We start from the raw sequence: 19,256 nt of genomic DNA on the forward strand, positions 1-19,256 counted from the left end.
GTCATTTCATTGCTATTTTTATTTTTTCATACGCCTTTGTTGCATGCATTAAGGATTTAAGATTAGGAAATTAGTAGTTTAATTAACCATTTTTTATTTCTTTTGTGAAAGCAGGTCAATTTTATGTGATAGTGTTACTTGGCATTTTCTCTTGGTGCAGATAGAGGAGGTCGGTTGGGAACATCTATTGAGCATGGGTGAAAACCTAACTTCTTTATGCTTTCGCCTCTTGTAAGATCCCCATTGATATTAAGAGGTGTTCAATAGTAGTCGATTGTGAGTATGTCATGTGGTTATAATTGCAAAATAATAGAAATTGGTGGCATAAAACGTCAACGTTATAAAAAAAAAAAAACATAGAAATTGGTGGCATAACTACTGCTAGCTACAGAAAAAGACGTAGTTTGTTACTTTTCATTTATGTAAAATTTATATTTTTCTGAGTGTTTTAAGTCCTTCCTTTCCTATTGTTCCTTTTGCGTTTTTTTTTTCAACTGCCATTTGTTGAACAGTCGATTGGATGAGGGGTTTTATATACTAGTGAAGGGATTTTTTTTGAAACAAAATGAACCAAGGACCTCAAAAACAATAATACGGGTGATAGTGATGCATGGGTTTTTCACTTTGGCCTTTGCAATATGGGGCTGAGATACATAAGAAGAAAACAATATTTTCAAATTTGAAGATTGCTCCTAAAGTACAATAGTGGATTCAGCATAGTAAATGTGTGTCCGATGCTGTTTTTTAAGTCCTTTTGTTTTTGAGAGGCTTCAGTTAGGTGATGCAGGACGCTACTTTAAAAATTTCCAGCAAAATCAGACAAATCACCTTTTATTAATATCTTGTATCTTCCTGGTCTTACATGTGCCTACTTCTGTAATTTTATAGGAAGCAACAATACTTCGAAACCATAGAAAAACACGCCTTACATCAGGAAAACTTGTAATGATGTCCCCAAGTTGGTGTTCCAAAATCAACCAAATTTGCCAAAAAATCAGCAAACTGTGGAATCTCGTACTTGCCCCTATCTTTCCCCTAGGACTTCTTACCCTCCATGGAATCTCCTAGGGCCAATGACACACCTTCTATACTAGAAGTTCCCTTCTTTCCACTTGGTTTTGGGTGACAAGTTGCAGGTAAGGTGTTCTAGATAGGAATTTCTTCCCATTTAGATCTCTCACATAGAGCATATGAGAAGAACTCTTAATGCCTCACACAACCTCTATATCCACTCTTTTATCTCTCTCTCATTCTCTCACCAAAACCTTCCAGGAAGAAGACATGCCTCTTTTTATTTTTGGTGAAGAAAGCAATCATGGAGTTGCTGGTTGTAGCTACTTGGATCTCTAGAATGAGGACGTAGTAGACGACAAACCCTAGCCCTAAGCCACATGCACCCCCTTTCTTTCTATGTTCTCTCACAAAATCCAAAACCATGATTTTTTTTGAATGTGCCTCTCTCTAGGTTCTCAGCCTCAAACATGGCCTAACCCTAGGTTTCCTTATGTTGAGCGCTCTCTAAGAGTTATAGACTCATTTGTGTTGTAAAGGGACATGATAACTTTTACATAGAGCACTCTAGGGGTAAAGTAGATATAAAGGGAACTTATCTTCTAATTGTAATAGGAGATTCATGGTGTGAGAGGGCTCATCCTAGTCATCTAAACTTTGGCCAACAATCATGGATCGATGGTGGTTAATGCGCCATTATTCCGTAGCGAAATCCTAATTCAAGCACTATTTTAGCTCTAGGTATAGTCCAATTCAATCTTTTATATGACTTCTGGATCTATTTGGATTCTTGCTACAACTAGAAAAACATTTCCTACCTTAGTTATAACTCCTGGCCACTTAGGTTGGAGTTTTCAAACTTTGAAACCAACTAGATTTCCAGACTGTTTTCAACTACCAACATCTTGGGATTCAATAGATTCAAATTACCAAATGGTAAGGACACCAAATTGGATTCGCAAATCCACTAGGGGATATATTGGGCCACATACCACCCGCCTTTGACCCTTTAACCAGCCACAAGGCTCCCATGGCCAGTGGGGTCCACACTGTCAAATAGTCAAACCTTGTGAACGATCGAGAAACAAAACTCGTGTCAAATCTAAGCGCCATGCATGAGAAGTATTTCCAATCAAGTTTCCCATGTAAACAAATATTTAATTCCACAAATTCCCTATTTATAAAACTAAACATGTGTCCCAAGTATGTCATTGTTTGAAATGTCATTATTTGAAATGTAAATTTACTATAAAAAATAAAATGGACAAGGAGAGAAGACAGTAAAATCAGTTTTATTTTCTCAAAAAACACTTCAAAAAACCTCTTTTGAAAACCTCATAGTAGTGTTCTGGCATTGAAACTAGATCCTTCTGCTGGGCTCTCTGTGATTAACCTACGACCACATCTAAACCTTATGCCAATCAAATAGAGCTTTACCCACATGTAGTCCCATGCAAGGGGCTCCTGATTTTCCTATCAAAGCTAGTTAATACCTAGAAATGCCACAATCCACAAATTAACAATAGATTGTACGTGCTCTCCCCAACGATAAGTATAGGATTCATGGCACATACCAAAAATAATGGTACAGAAGTATCTCATATTTCCTCCTTGTAGGGGGGAGTCTCTCTTTGGCACATGCATGTTGATGGTGACATGGACCCAGCTAAACTCTAAGGGCATTTGGCAATGCATTTTTTAGGTCCCAAAACCTGAAAATTTATTGTTCGCTATAGAAGTTTTGCATTTGGCAACTCGACCTTCTATAGTGTTTTTGCTGTATAGAAATTTTGATACCCTATGAAACTGGGTATTGTAAGTTCTTTTTTTTTTTTTTTTAAGGTGGCAGAATGGTGGTGGTCAAAGTTAAGATATCACTTATACCTACTTTCCGCAATTCATGTGGCATCGGAGCTTGTACAGGCAACCCCCCCAACTTACCCCTCCCTCATTTTCTCTTCTCCCTCTCCAAACCTCTAATCCCCTGATTTTCTCTCTCCCTGATCCTCACTCTCCCTTACAGGATTATCCCTGGATCTACACCAAGGTATTGACTTGACGGTGATTCTCAAATAGCGTAGAATGTGATATGATGAGATAGAATGTAATAGAAACAAGAAAAGGGAACAAATTACCTACTCCTAACGGTCAAAGCTATCCCTTTAATGAATCAAATCTCCCCAAGTAGGATTCAAACCGAGATGCTCTAGCACTGTCCCTTGCCTTGCAATTCACCCTCCTTTCAAGCCTCCAAACCGTTATTTCGCTCTCTTCTCTCCCTTTCTCTCTCTACTTGCTGTAAATCCCAAAACTCCCAAGTTTCTCTTTCTCTCTCTACTTTGCTTTAAATCTCACAATCACAAACTAATTTACCTTTTAATTTCACTTAGCTTGGTCTGGTCTTGATATCGAGGATGAGGGCATAAATTTGAGGGTGATTTTGAAGAATATGCGGGTTCCTTGTTAGCCGTGGTGAGAAAGAATAGGTAATCATCTAACCACATTGAGATATTCAAGGGTAACTGCTTATTGCAGTGAAACTTCACTCTATTGATGTTCAAACCCAACTTCAGTCCCAAATGGGAGTATCTGTGTGTGCGCGTGTGCACACGCATGCGTGTATGTGCAACCGTGCATCAGTGCTTGTCAAATTCGTTTTCCTGTTGATCTATGGGAGGACATGTGGCAAACACTTAGAAAAAGTTGTCATTTGGTTTTGGTCGTGAAGAGAGAGACAACCTTAACAGTGGTGAGAAGTAGCCATAACCATTGTGAGTTGAGTTTTTCTGTAAACTGTGGTGGAAGGGTATGGTTCACGGCTTAATCACTGTGAAAAAGGCTTTTGGCATTAAAAGAAAGGACTTTAGCTTGAAGCTTCAAACTCAACCATAGCCACTGCCACTGCCACTGCCACAGCCATGGCCATGGCCTGGCTGCATTTGAAAGTTGTTACTGCACACAAATTGAGAGAAGCTAAAAGCCCCCAATTCTCTCCTTTTCTTAGCCCCAAAAGGGTTAAGGAAGATTCCCACATATAAACTCATTGAGACTATTGCCTTTATGCAATGTCGGACTAAAACTTCCTTTTCCATTACTAAGAAACTTGCTTAAACACAAGGAAAATAATAGTTATTCCAAAACACCATTAAAAATCTAACAATCCATTATAAAAAAAAAAAAAAAAAAAAATCTGATAATCTCCCATCTATTTTTAAACTACTTACCTTTGAGTTTCAAAAATTTGTAAAGACAATGTATAGATGCAAGTGTCCTGGAGATTGAACTTCCACATAGTGTTATGCAAATAGTGATTGGATAAACCTTGAGGTATATCCATTTATCGGTAAGGCTCTTGCATACCACACATTCTCTTTCAGGGGCACTTTGTCCTTAAAAAGCTTCCACATTATTGGCCTTGCACTCATTGTCCTTGTTTTTATGGGTTTCTCTAGAGAAGTTCCAACATTGATGAGAAGCGACCTGTCACACACCCCAAGTTTACTAACATTCTTGAGATGCGACATGCTATTCTTATCTGAGGTTACTTGGACACAATTTCTGGCCCTAAAAGCTTTCTTTCACCAACCTCGTCCCAATAGACAGGTGACTTGCATTTCCTTCCATATAAGGCTTCATAGGGTGTCATCTGAATACTGGCTTGAAAGCTGTTATTATAGGCAAACTCAATTAGGGGTAAATGGTCATCCCAGCTTCTTGTAAAGTCGGCGACACAAGCCTTTAGCATATCTTCTAAGGTCCGGATGGTTCTTTCCGATTGCCCATCAGTTTGGGGGTGAAAGACAGTACTAAAGGTGAGTCTCGTCCCCATGGCTGATTTCACCTTAGTCCAAAATCTGGAAGTAAACCGAGTATCCCTGTCAGATACAATACTGATTGGAACTCCATGCAACCTCACTATTTCCTTGATGTACAACTGGGTCAGTCGATCCAAATCCTTGCAATTGATCAAATAAATTATCAATTCTAGGTAGTGGATACTTATTTTTCACAGTCACCTGGGACCATCAGCTTAAGATTAGAAGTGATTATGTTTCCAAAACAGCTTTTAGGACAAGATATGGCCATTATGAATTTTTAGTCATGCCTTTTGGATTAACCATCCGGACCTTAGAAGATATGCTAAGGGCTTGTGTCGCCGACTTTACAGGAAGCTGGGATAACCATTTACCCCTAATTGAGTTTGCCTATAATAACAGCTTCCAAGCCAGTATTCAGATGGCACCATATGAAGCCTTATATGGAAGGAAATGCAGGACACTCGTCTGTTGGGATGAAGTAGGTGAAAGAAGGCTTTTAGGGCTAGAAATTGTCCAGGTAACCTTAAATAAGAATAGCCTGTCGCACCTCAAGAATAATAGTAAGTTTCGGGTGTGACATGACCTCACTTCCACACTCATATAGGGGGCTTCAAGGAGGGTGCCCTACATCTCAACTCTCCCATTGGTCAATCACTGCACCACATTGCTAAGATAGGGTGGAAATCTTGATCTCCATTAGGTAAATATTAGTGCTCTAAGTTTACCACACGAGTGGCTAATTATTCCTTTTGAACTTAGGATTTTTGATTTAGTGTTGGCAATGGGCCTGGCCAGCCCTGTTCCCTTGAGGGCCAGCCCAAGAGCTAGCCCGGCTTGGACCTAGCCAAGGAGGTCCTGGGCCAGGATAGTGAAATTCCAAAGAAAACAAAGGAAATTAAGGGTTGGGCAGGGTCGAAGTGAGATCCCCTGTCTTGGCCGAAGCTTAGGCCCGGCCAGGCCAGCACTCGTGCCATAGTGGCCTAGCCCTCGGGCAGCATTTTGTGGTCCAAGCCCTAGTTTTTCAGGGTCGGGCCGACTGGTCTGGTCTAGGCTGGGCTAGACCATCCGGCCCTTTGCCACCCTTACTTAGATGTCCTTATCTACCAGAGAGGGTTCTCATCACTTAATGACTAATCTTGAATTCCCATCCTTCTAGCTGTATTTTAGACTTGGTTCCTTGCAAGCTCCTTAACTAGCAGATCCACCAAGTTTGGATTAGGCCTTATATGGTTCACTGTCATTACTCCTTTGAATAATTGGCCCATGAACTGTGCTTCAAATCGACAATGTGTTGACTTTCCATTATATATATTGCTCCTCGCTTGTTAAACAACTACTTCACATTCTTAACAAGTTGATACTGCAGGTAGAAGCCTCTGAACAAGTGGTATGTTTACCAACAAGTTTCTCAATCTTTCTGCCCCTCTACTTGTGGTTTCCAAGGAAATTAGGTTTGACTCTATAGTGGATCTGGAGATACAAATTAGCTACTTGGACTCCCAAGCAAATGCAACACCCGCCCCACAAACCAAAGAAAAAAAAAAAAAATCTCCCTTCAAACAAATGTGAATATCCAACTATTAGTAGACTTAGACTTGTCAGAATCCAATATCCAAATTGCATCACTATACAGTTCCAATACAGCAGGTTCGACCACATAACATAGGTGTAATTTATAGTCCGTTTTGAGATTAATGTAGGACCTTATGATTGCATCACAACGCTCTTGACCTGGATTGTTGGCAAATCTAGTCATTTTTACTCACTGCAAAGGCAATATTAGGTCGGCTATGGTATGTTGTATGCATCGATGACTTTCGCATGGACTAGATTGGAGAAAAAGAACCACCATTATTGTTTCTAAATTGAATATGTGGATGATTATAGCTGGCTTAGTGAGATTGCGTTAGCACATAACATTCAATTTTTTTCATTAGCTTAATTCCGAGAATCACATTAGCATGCTCTATATCATTTATACAAAATTCATAAGACAGTAAGTTCATGGTATCTTTGATCCACACAATGTTGCTACTTCGTACGAGCATGTCATGCTCATACAAGCACACGACGACTACAACACCATTTAAAACTTTGACAAATATAACCTATCAATATTACTGATGTAGAATTCATGAGATAGGATTGTTAAATTGTTCATGCCATTGTTTTGGTGCTTCTTTCAAACAATACAAGGATTTCACAAGTTTTCATACAATACAACGATTTCACAAGTTTTCATACCTCATACTGGTTTACTCTTAGAACAAATCTATCATGTTGTTTTTTATATATTTCTTCACTAGGTTACCATCTAAGTATATTATTTTAACATGCATTCGGTGAATCTCCAGACAGTATATCAAAGCTAAAGCAAATGTTAAAATAGAAGAAAAAAAGGTACATCGAGGCCAAAGCAATAAGTAGCTATTCTATCCATTGTGACATGGGTTTCAAAGAAGTCAACCATCTTGCTATCGGAAACCATTAGCAACCATTAGCAACCAATATAGCTTAAAAATTTTCAGTATCACCATCCTCCTTAGTTTTCCTTTTAAAAACTTATTTCTAGCTTAAAGGCTTAGTACCAGGAGGTAAATTTATGAGCTCTTGATTTCTATTGGTTATTATAGGTTCGATCTTATCACTGGCTGCTGCCCTCCAAAAGGAGTGGCATGCGGTAATATAACTTCTTAGAAGATTCTTAGTGCTTGTTCTAGAAGATATGTCTGGAAAGTTAGGTCCATAGTTGGTTTCATGGCTCATTTGCTACTCCTAGTTTCTAAGTCGTCATGGCTATCATGCTTATCATACCCATGTTCTACATGCTTATCCTTATGTTTTTTATCATGCTTACCAAGGCTTTTTTGAACAATTCTGTATCCCTAGACTCCAAAATCATGATGAAATCTAGGTCTATAGGATTTGATGTGCTTAGCATATCCTATGAAAACGCATTTTAAAAGTTTTAGCCTTTTATGGTTGAGCCTTACATAGGCAAGCCAACCCCAACCCATGAAGAATCCATAATGAACTTTCTTGCCTGTGGGACTTGAAATATGAAATTATATACAAAATATAGCTTTCAGACATCAAGTTCTCTCCTCACATATTATCAAGGATCTTGGAACTAGTTGGCATGAATTGTTGCGGTGTGCGTGGGGTAGTCACCTTGTGGATGGTACCATTTTCTGCACAAACCTTGGTGAAGTCAAGGGAACAATGGTCACCACCTCTGTCACTTCTGGAAAATTGATTTTCAAATTCAAGTATTTTGTAAGTCTTGAACATTTTGAACACTTCATCTTTGATTCCATTAGATAATATATTTTTAGAAATCATCAATCTAAGCGGCATAGTATTTCTTGTCACCAGGTGTTTGTACATATCTACGATCATAGACTTCACTATGAAATTAATTCCAATGACTTGGGAACTTTCTGTCCACTTGGGGACAGAATCCTCATGTGATTTTGCATTAAATCACTGCTGATGCCTTTATCCAATTAAGAATTATATTGAATGTACTAATTTTTTCTTAAAGAATAGATAAGGTTGCATCATGTAATCTCTCATGCCATAGGATAAAAGGGTCAACAAGCTGAAGCAGATTTACCCATTTCACTAATAAGATTGAGTTTGTGTTTGCTATTATTGCCATATCTCAAACTGACAAGGGCTTCATTCTTTGATAAGAAACACCTATCAAACTCAAGGATACATCTGAAATACCATGCTTATTGAGAAGTTAAGCTGGGCTAAGGTTCTTCCTGACTACACTAGAATGATTGAAATCAAGAAGGGGGATTGACCTTACCAGATGTGTGAACTTTAGTTTCAATTGTCCCTTTGCCACCCATTTTGGTGAAGTTGCCCATACACTGTAGAGGCCCAACCCCTACCATTTTGTAAGTTTTAAAATGAAGCTCTAGTTGGAGATATTTGGTTGCTCCAAAGTCCCCCCACCTTTCTCTCTTGGACCTGCTAGATTTATCTCAAGCTTGTAATACTCCTAAAAGTAACCACATCTGCCACAAAAGTAACCAACAACTTGCCTTTGGTTGCCTCTGTCTCTGGTTCCTTTGTTATGCCTTTCAATCTTCTTTTCTACCTTTCTCGCTTATCTTGATGGCAGTTGCTTTAAGCTTTGGCTGCTTCATAAGGCCCATGATCATATCCACCCTACCAATTAGGGCATTAAGATTGTGTTTTTCGCACATGATCATCTTCCTCCCATCTTTTTCTAGCATCAGCATTTGTTGAAGAATGCTGTGTCTGGTTTGTCCAATGTTTGGCATTCCAATTGACTGACAGCTCTATTATCATAACATCCATGATAGGAGCAGGACAGCCTCATTGAGTACATGATCCTCAAGGTTCTAAAGAAGAAAAGAATATGTTGTTGCCATCTTTTAGAGTTGGCACTTTCGAATTGATCCAAGCAGATGAGATATTGGTTCGTAAACTGCAGTGAGTTTGATGCCATCTTGTTAAAATGCTTTAATACCTTGAAATTGTTGGGTCTTGGGCACTCGAAAACCACTTATTATGTATTTCTATTGACTGGCTGACATATACCTTATCCGAACGAGACATACCTTAATTGTGGTGTAAACTGCAATCTCTTAAAATAGTGCAAAACAAAGAAAAAAGAAATTGTTTTTTTCTTGATATTAGCTATATACCAAGATCTCCCTTTTTTTAAACCCATAGACATATGTGCCTCTCTTTTTTATTAATACCGTGTTTGTCCTTACTATGGATATAGTAGATCCTTAGTGCATAATCTATAAAAAACGCGCCCCATGGCCATAATATATTTGTGGTGCTTTGTGGTGCCACAGACACATTATATCCATGGTGCGAGACGCTTTGTTGCGTCATGCATATAATAGGTCTCTGGCGCTGCAAGGGATGTATGATGTCCGCGGGGTATTTTCTATAATTATTTTCCTGTCACGATTCTATTAGATCTGTAGCATTGTTATGCACTATGGATCTAACACACCCTTAGTGAGGGCATACTTAGCATTAATAAAAAATTAGATGCAGAAATGGTTATGGGTATATAGAAGGGGTCCTTTTGGCATATTGATAATATCAAAAAGGTTGAGGGATATTTTTTAGGATATCTTCAGAGAAAACTGCAATCTTGATCTTGAGCACAAAGCTTGTACTTCTCTGTAAGACTGAAAATAAGATTCAAAACTAACCTTACAGCTTGAACATTGAAAATACAAGATGTTTCCAGAAACCAAATTAGGTGAAAACTTGAGCTTATCCAAAAGTGACTTGAACTTCTTCTTCAATGGTGGACCCAAAGGCATGAAATGCTCTTATTATCTTCCTCGACTAATAAATTCCAAGATGCAATTGGGTCTTGTGGAATATACCACGAGGCTACGACTATGCCCATTGACGTACTATGAACTCTTGTGAGTTGCATGCACAGTAGAAGCCTTCGAAAAGAAGTCATCAAACTGATTTTCCTTCTAATTCACTTGGCTTGGGTTTGGATTTGATTCAAAATCAAAGGGAACAAATTGGCGGAAGAGCTTGAAATTAAAATTATCCATAGAGCACTGTGAGAAATCACATGTTATAATCTTACTGCAGTCAAAATTCGTTGTATCAAGGTTTGAAGCAAACTTCAGACTCATTGATTTATTTATAGAGGGTTTTGAATATCAAAGTTGAGTTTTCTTGGCTATTTTTTTTTTTTTTTTGGGTGAATTTATTGGCTATTAAAATGGTATCAAAGCCAAGTTAGTTTTCTAATTGTGTTTATTATATTGACTGGGTTAATCTCTAGTTCATACTGAGATTAGTATGCTCTGCGTCTGCCTAGCTGGTCTAGGATCTCTCGCATCAGAAAACATGGTATGTACTGAAGGTTGATTTCAAGTGTTGATGTCATTCCACTGTCGATGTTTTCTTATGTTAACATAACAGGAGTTCCGTTGAAGGCAGGAAAGCCGTGGTGGGAATTCATACTTTGTTAACGCAAAAAGAAAGCTGGCCTTACCTTCTTTTCTAAAAATACAGTCAATATAATGGCAGAAGATACTATTTCAGAAATCTCTGTAAATGATACCCCTTCTTCTAGTTCTAATTTCAGACCTATGTCTTCAAAACAAGATCACCTTTTTGAAATAACTTATTCCCCTGAAAAATTTTCAGAAACCAATTCTCAGTTGATAAACCCTTATCATGTCTATGATAAGTCTAGTTTAAATTGGACCAAAAGAATCAAAAAATTGTGTAGGAAAAAGAACCCTGAAGCTATAAAGGAATATGTTCAAGCCTCTTCTTTTGACCAACACCAAATACCTGTACCCAAACTGAACAATATGTTCCCATTACCTTACCTAGTAACCTATTCCCCCTATGGCTTAAAGAAGGATATACCCATATCCATTTTGGCGCCATAAAGCTAGCTCTGACTTTTCATGGAAGAAAAGGTATGGAAGCAGTTTCTAGGATTGCTTTGCTAGATTCTTGGTTTTTAGAATACCAGCATGCATGTATTGGAATTGTCCAAACAACCTTGAACACAGGAACCGTATTTGTTACGTTCTTCCCAAATTTTAATATCCCTATCAAAGACCCTCATCTGAGTTCAGCTTTTAAAGTCCAGTTGCAAATTACAGGAACCAAACAAATTGAAACAGCCAGTGTAGCTACACTCCATTATCAAATGCTGTATAGATTACAGAACCATGCTTTTAATATAGTTACCCTTTTGTCCCCAGAACAAGAACATACAACACTGTTTATCAAAGTCGATAACAATTCTCAACCTGTCTGTCATTATATTCTTAGACAAATCTCTCGAGAAAGGTTGCTTGAATTGATTCTATCTACATGGGTGACAAATTATGAAACTCTTCAAAATCAATATCAGCCATTGATGCAATCAGATTCTAGAATGACTAGGATGCCAGATGGAACTGTGAAGATAAATTTCCAAAATTAAAGGATTCTAGAGAACCAGACTAGAGAAATATTTCCAACCCAATTTCATGGATTGCTTGAAAAAGTTCCTGTTGTTGCTTTTGATAAAACAGGAACGCCAGTTTATGAACAAAAAACTGATGATGGTCATAACTGGTTTGATACTTGTGATTGCTCTACTTGTCGTGAAGAAGTTTTAGATGATTTTCCAAAAAGAAAAAACAAGAAGAAAAAATCACAACAAAATCTTCATCAAAGATATATGGAAGGAGATTCATCTGTTGATTTGCTTGGAGAAAGCTCAGGAAAATGGGATTACTATGTGACATATACATGTTCAAATCAAAAATCCAAAATCCCTGTTTCAGAAATAGTTTCTTCAGGATGGGATGATGCAGACGATAAACAAATTCCAGACTGTTTAGCTTTTGATCCGCAAAGTTCAAATTATAACTCAAATTTTCCTCCTTTGCATCATTTTGAGAGACTCCAAGAAAATGAAAAGCATGTATGGAAAATTAAGAATCCCAATGCAATAGATAGCACTGGTTTACAAAAGTCTATTTCTCCAGCCGAAGCTAGTTTAAATTGGCAAGCTGAGAATGCAAAATCCCAAAATTTAGCACTACTTCGGATAGAAGAAAGGGAAAATGCAATGACTACCCTGATTCAAGGATTATCAGGTATAATAGTTCAATTGAAAGAAAGAATTCAATTGTTGCATGAAGAATTGATGCATATCTTGTACACAGTAAAAGATATCAATGAGCAATCTTATTTGCTAGTTCAAAAAGGACAAGAGAAAGCCTCCTTGGAAAAACAACTTCAAAGGCTTGAAAAAGACCTTTGGAAATCTCAATACCAATCCCAATATCCTCAGTATCAATACCAATCCCAGTATCAACCTTTATTACAAATTCCACATATCCAGGCTTATCCCACTTTAAGAAATCCAGACCCTTTTCCTCCCACAAGAACTCTATACCCAGCCACTGATCTCATTTCTCCCAAAAATTATGGTTTCAGACCATTAAGGACATTTGAGCAGAAAAGACAATTTCCTGAAGCAATGTTTTTTCCCCAATTAAGAAAACAACCAAATATGCACACCCCATCTTCATCCCAATATCCAATTCCCAGTCCCCAAACGACTTCCCCACCAATCACAGTCTATCCTTCCACTGATTCCCAAAAACCAAAACAAAAAACACAAATGTTCCAAAATTCTGATACTGAATCAGATGTTGTGGCTTCTTCTGTTCCAGCTTAAATGAATATTCCTTCTAAACCCTTAAATGATATGAGTTCTTTTCTTAAGAACTTAACAAAAGAGCCTGAAGTTAATATTCAAAATGGAACCCACTCCTCAGATGATATGACTGATACATCTGACACATTTATTGAAGATACATATTCTTCTATGGATTCTGAATCCTTCTTGATGATGAATCCTCCAGAACAACCACCTGAACCTGACCCTTTAATGGAAGAAGACCTCAGACCACCTCATAACCAAGAACCTCAACGAATCCCCACATATGGTGACTCCTCCAAAGGCTTTAGAATTGATGACATTCCACATATGGTGACTCCTCCAAAGGCTTTAGAATTGAAATCCAAGGATGGATGCATTCTGAAATGCTCAATCCGGCTAATTCTTTAGCTGGTACAATTCTAAAGTCATTGTTAGGTTAAGAGGAAGACTTTTTGACTGGTACATAAGTCTTGGAGAATACAGGCAAATGTAGTTGCGAAATAGTGACTCCATTATTGAATTTCTTAATTATCTTGTAGCTGAATTCTCAGGACCAGTCAAACATGAACAAATTGTTGCAAGAGAAGAGTTTTTTCAATTCAAATGTTGTTCATTCAAGAGACAAGATCTTGAAAAACACTTTTCAGAAATGAATAAGAGGTACCATAAGATAGGAGGAATTGATGATATAAATCCAAAACAATTTTTTCTTGAATCTGTACCTCCAACTCTTGGTAAAGAAGCTACAAAGACTATAGAAAATCAGGGGCTTACTATTCAAAACACCAGTTTTGGTGAATTATATCAATATGTTCTCCATGCTTTAGAAAGACTGTGCAACCAAGTTGAATTTGTCAAAGAAATGGAAAACAATAAGCACCTATTGGGAGAATCTTGTGATAAACCATATCTCAAGATCAAATGCAATTCAGAAAAACAATGTACTTGTCCACCTAAATGAAAAGATGACAAAAACCTCAAACACAGAAGGCAACAGAAAAAATACAAGAGATTTAAATTTCTTAGAAGATCAAGATTTCGGAGTTTTAGACACAAGAAAGGAGATAGATGTTATGTCTGTGGCCAAAAGGGACATTTTGCAAAAATTGCCCTAATCAGAAAAAGAAGAAAAAGATTATCCACCTTCTTTCACAAGTTCTGGATGAAGAAATTGATGATGATTTAGAATCTGTGTTCTCTCTTGATGATGAGCAGACTTCAGAAACCCTATTGTCTATTGCATATTCAGGCGCTAATGAGGTAAATGAAATAAGCAACACGCATATCTCAGAGATATTGTCTCCACAAGAAAGCCATGTAGAAATAGCCAGTTTACCCTTTCAACCAACCCCAATAGTCCTAGTCCAGATACTTCCTGAACATTATGCAAAACCTTTGTCCATAACAACCTTTTTTGATACAGGAGCATCAGCCAGTATCTTGAAACCAGATTTATTGCCAAAACAATTTTGGGAAACATGCAACCAATCTTTTCGAGCTGCTAACGGTGAAAAATTTACAATAAACCAGATTAGCAAACCCATTTTGATAAAACTTTTTCCCAAACTTGTTATCCAGCACAAACTGTTAGGATCCCATTTGCCCAATAAAGAACTATTGCTTGGATTTGATGTCCTACATCATGTAAAACTTCAACGGACCTCCAAAGGATTACATTATAAGAACCTAACCTAACTCGGGATTGCTTCATTAGACCAACCTCACAGTTTAGAAGCCATCCAAAAAAAAATTCTGACAGACTGCTGTGCAAATTCCCATATTGAGTTTCTCAAAAAATGCAAAAACCCTCTTTGGAGAAATTAGAACTTTTATGTCAAACTACCCTTCAAGAAGAATGAGGACATAAATCCCACAAAAGCTTCTCACAGAGGTTTAAATCCTGATCTTTTGGAACAAGCTAAACTAGAAATTCAAGATTTGATAAAGGAACAATTGATTGAACCTACAAGTTCTCCTTGGGCTTGTGAAGCCTTTTATGTAAATAGAAGAGCAGAACAAATTAGAGGAAAACTTTGGTTAGTAAGAAATTATCAACCTTTGAATGCTTTTCTTGCAGATGATAAATTCCCTCTGCCAAACCAAACTGCACTATTTTCTCAAATTTCTCTTGCACACGTCTTTTCTAAATTTGATTTAAAATCAGGGTTTTGGCAAATAGGAATTCATCCAGATGATCGTTCTAAAACAACTTTTTGTTTACCAAATTATCATTTTCAATGGACTGTCATGCCATTTGGTTTAAAAAATGCACCTACATATTTTCAAAAAGTTTTAAGCAACATTTTTGAACCAATATCTACACAGGCACTGGTATATACAGATGATATACTTCTCTTCTCTCCAGATCTTGATAGTCATATACTTCTATTAGAAAAATTCTACTCTCTGTGTTGTAAATATGGCATTATGCTTTCTGAAAAGAAATGTGTTTTTGCTACGAAAGAAATAGATTTCCTTGGTATGCATTTCCATAACGGAATGTATAAACTCCAGCCTCATATAGCAAAACACCTACTAGAATTTCCAGATATTTTATCTTCCATAAAGCAGATTCAACAATTTCTAGGAATTGTGAATTATATGTCTTCTTTTATTCCAAAGCTTACTCTCTTCACTAGTCCACTTTATCTCCTTCTGAAGAAAAAAGCACCACCTTGGACAAAAAAACAGACTGAGTGTGTTTTAGAGCTCAAGAGACTTTCCCATAATCTTCCTTATTTAAAAATCCCATCTACAGCAAAAAGGATTTTACAAACTGATGCTTCGGATGAATTTTGGGCATGCATCTTACTTGAAGAAAAAGATAAAGAACGAATGATATGTGGATATAAAAGCGGAAAATTCAAAGAATCTGAATTTCATTATCACTCTACATTTAAAGAAATCCTTGCAGTAAAAAGAGGAATTGAAAAATTCCAATTTCATCTAATAGGACATTCTTTCATGGTAGAAATAGATCTTTCAACTTTCCCGAATATGCTGAAATTCAAAAATAAGATGCTCCCAAATCCACAGTTACTCAGATGGGCAAGTTGGTATTCACAATGGAATTTTGAATATAAACATATTTCTGGAAAGAACAATATTTTAGGTGATATGTTTTCTCGAAAGAAATATTCTGAAGATACTATGTTTCAAATAGTCCCCTTCTGCGGAGCTATAATAAGAATGGATGAGAATGAACCAAGAGATATCCCTGATGAAATTTATGACATCATACTTACCAAGACAATGGAAGCACGAAATGAGTTTATGGAACAGAAAATGCATGAAATATTAATCGGAAATCATGGAGAATGTTTTCAAGGAATTCGATGCCATCCTAAATATCTTTTTTTATCCTTATTCCAAACCAGACATTATTAAAATGTGCCTAAGGAAGCCCTTTGTTTTCTCTGGTATCTTACCCAAAACCATCATATCTGTTTTAATTTCCATGTGAGAAAATTATTATCCTATCTCAGACATTGTCATTTCATACAATGGAATAATTATGTCTATCCCAACCCCAGAGCCTTCAACTTTTATAAATTTTTATTGAAACATTACCATTATAATCAATGGACCGAATCCTTTGATTATTATCATAGACCTTATGTTATTATAGCCTTTCATCAAGACCTTCAATCCCAGATTTATTCTGAACATACTTTCATCACCCAACACCCCCATATCCAAACCATTGGATGGTATGATTCTAATTTCCTGAACTTTTGGTTATTTCAAACTGAACTATGGAAAGAGCTAAAAATCCTCATGTGCTACATTAACAGAATCCAGCCAGAATGGATTCCTTTGGATGTCTATGCAGGAACAACAATATGGAATGATGAGACTCCCAGAACTGCTGCCCTTCTACATCAATTACATATATGGCTTGCTGACCACCCTCCACCGCCTGAAGGACCTACTGATAGCTCCAGTGATGATTCTTATACTGGCCCCTCACATAGTCCATCCAACCATTCATCACCAAGTTATGATTTAGATGGATTGCCTCTAGAGTATGACACAGATTAGAAGGCCACCAGTCGCTCTACTGTTCACAACTGTTCAAGATAAGGCGTCACCTGCAGCTCTACTGTTCACTACTGTTCAAGATAAGGATGACACCTGTCCACTGTTCGTGACAACTGTCACTGTTCATGTCGGCCACCTGTCCACTGTTCATGCTACCTGTCCACTGTTCATGACAACTGTCACTGTTCATGTCGGCCACCTGTCCACTGTTCACCTGTGGTTTGGGCGAAGAGAGAAACAATCTTAACTGTGGTGAAAGGTAGGGAGTATTTTTTAAGGCCGAGAGGGCTCCACCGGGTGAGAGTTTGAGCTTATCAGTAAACTGCAGGGTAAGCAGCTTAACTGTGGTGAAACGAGTTTGGGCAGCAAAAAGGAGGGATTTTAGCCCAAAGCCTTGACCTCAATCTCGCCCACTGCCATAGCCATGGCCTTAGTGTGGCAGGCCTGGCCTCCCTCTTGTGCATGTGTGTGTCTTATGCACAAACAGATTGAAAGCGTTGAAAACCCCAACTCTCTCTCTCTCTCTCTCTCTCTCTCTCTCTCTCTCTCTCTCTCTCTCTCTCTCTCTCTCTCTCTGTCCCCTATGGCCTAAGCAAGATCCCCACATATAAACCCGTTGAGACTCTTGTCTCTAAGCATCGTGGGATGAATACTTTCATAGCCATACCAACACAAGAAATTGGCCAAACAAAGGGAATATATTGTAGTTGTTTTTGAACACCCTTGGAAAACTATTAGACTAAAGCAACCCATGTTTAGTAAGATAATGATATTGATCAATTAAACATTGCAGTACATTGATTTTTTACTTTGTAAGTTTCAGAACAATGAACCTATGGATTGATAAAAGTTAAACCACATCAATGGTATTTTATTAGATTTGAGATGTGTGAATTACCCATGAGTATGCATGCATAGTGGGAGCTAAAGAACAGTGTTAGTCAAGCAAAAGGAACTTGACCAAAAGGATAACATGTGACCAGCAAATACTTGGGAAAATTCTGAAGATTACGGATGCTTGTGTCCTGAATCCAGGGAGTATGTTGTCAGAGATAATTTTATGATCATTACACAATATCATGCACTCTTTCTTCGCTTATCATCTCTTTGTGGCCTTCATTTTCACTAAGGCCCATGACACATAATGATTGAAAGAAAAATACAACTCATGACATACACATTCATACAACATTTGTTTCCATCCTGGTTTTGGTCTTGTAGAGTTCGAATGGGCATTGAAATATAATATCTTCCTTTCGGATCGAATCAGATCCCAGATCACGATCGGACGATGAGATTGTGAGAATCATGAATCTCTCTATGGTATGAGTCCTGGTCTGTACACCTTAAAATCTAGTGATCTCGATCCCAATATGTGGGGGGCCCTCGATCCAAACTTATTTCGATCAAATGATAAATTATATAGGGTCGAGCACCATCGGGTTGAAAAGTAGGACCTCGAGATCAGTATAGCACTTAACTAGTACAGTAGTGTAAGGCATACCACTATACTATATTATGCTACAATACTATGCTGAATACTGTATTCTGCTCTGCTGTATGTTTCAATATTTGAATTTACTCTATAGATTTATTTAATATTATACTATACGATATAGTATATGCTACTATTCTACACCATAATGCTAGACTCTACTATACTTGACTGTTATATTGTAATGCAAAAGAATTTGGATCCCTTGGAACTTAGAATTTTGATCCCTAATAGGAAGGACAGAGATTCCAAAGTTTAAAAACAAGATTCCCTTGGATAGCAAGGGGAGATTCCGAAGTGGAATCGACCCGTTGGTTAGAAGATCCTTGCAAGTATGGTTTAGACTATTTAGACCATACCTATGCAATAGAAATGCAAATAGGGAGTAGGTTTGGCATGTGATTTTAGTTGTATAACATTGCTTCTTAGATCTTCTGAACTTGTTAGAGATCTCTCGGGCAAGCCAAAAATGTTCCAAGTTAATCATAAAGTTTGATGGAACATTTGCATCATTGTTATATACGTTTTTATTTGAATATTCTGATTTGTTTGAGTTCAAAACTGATCATTGTCCTTTGAATGTCAGCGACACGATGAACCATGAGCATATAGTGGAAATAACATTGCCTCCAGAATATCCTGAATGTGCACCTTCAGTCCTAGTGGTTAGTCACCTTTTATG

At 37.5% G+C, this 19,256-nt stretch overlaps 1 protein-coding gene across 50 annotated transcripts in view; it reads left to right on the top strand.

Annotated features, from left to right (window-relative positions):
• The window catches only part of LOC18438629 (zinc ion binding protein), a 41,665-nt gene that overhangs the window by 6,134 nt on the left and 16,275 nt on the right, over positions 1-19,256 (top strand). For 33 of the 50 annotated variants that reach the window (XR_016046303.1, XR_016046307.1, XR_016046305.1 and 30 more), the window contains 2 exons: positions 161-231; positions 19,161-19,239. Coding sequence is in view for 28 of the 50 variants with exons in the window: in XM_011626792.3 (XP_011625094.2) it covers positions 161-231; positions 19,161-19,239 (150 nt within the window). In the remaining 22 variants the exon portion in view is untranslated. Of the gene's footprint in view, positions 1-114; positions 232-19,160; positions 19,240-19,256 lie in introns of all 50 variants that reach the window. The other 17 variants (XR_016046315.1, XR_016046318.1, XR_016046316.1 and 14 more) reach the window with 3 other exon arrangements.

Source organism: Amborella trichopoda, chromosome 12 (genome assembly GCF_054954075.1).
Source record: "Amborella trichopoda isolate Santa Cruz 75 chromosome 12, AtrichopodaSantaCruz75HAP2 v2.0, whole genome shotgun sequence".
NCBI lineage: Eukaryota > Viridiplantae > Streptophyta > Magnoliopsida > Amborellales > Amborellaceae > Amborella > Amborella trichopoda.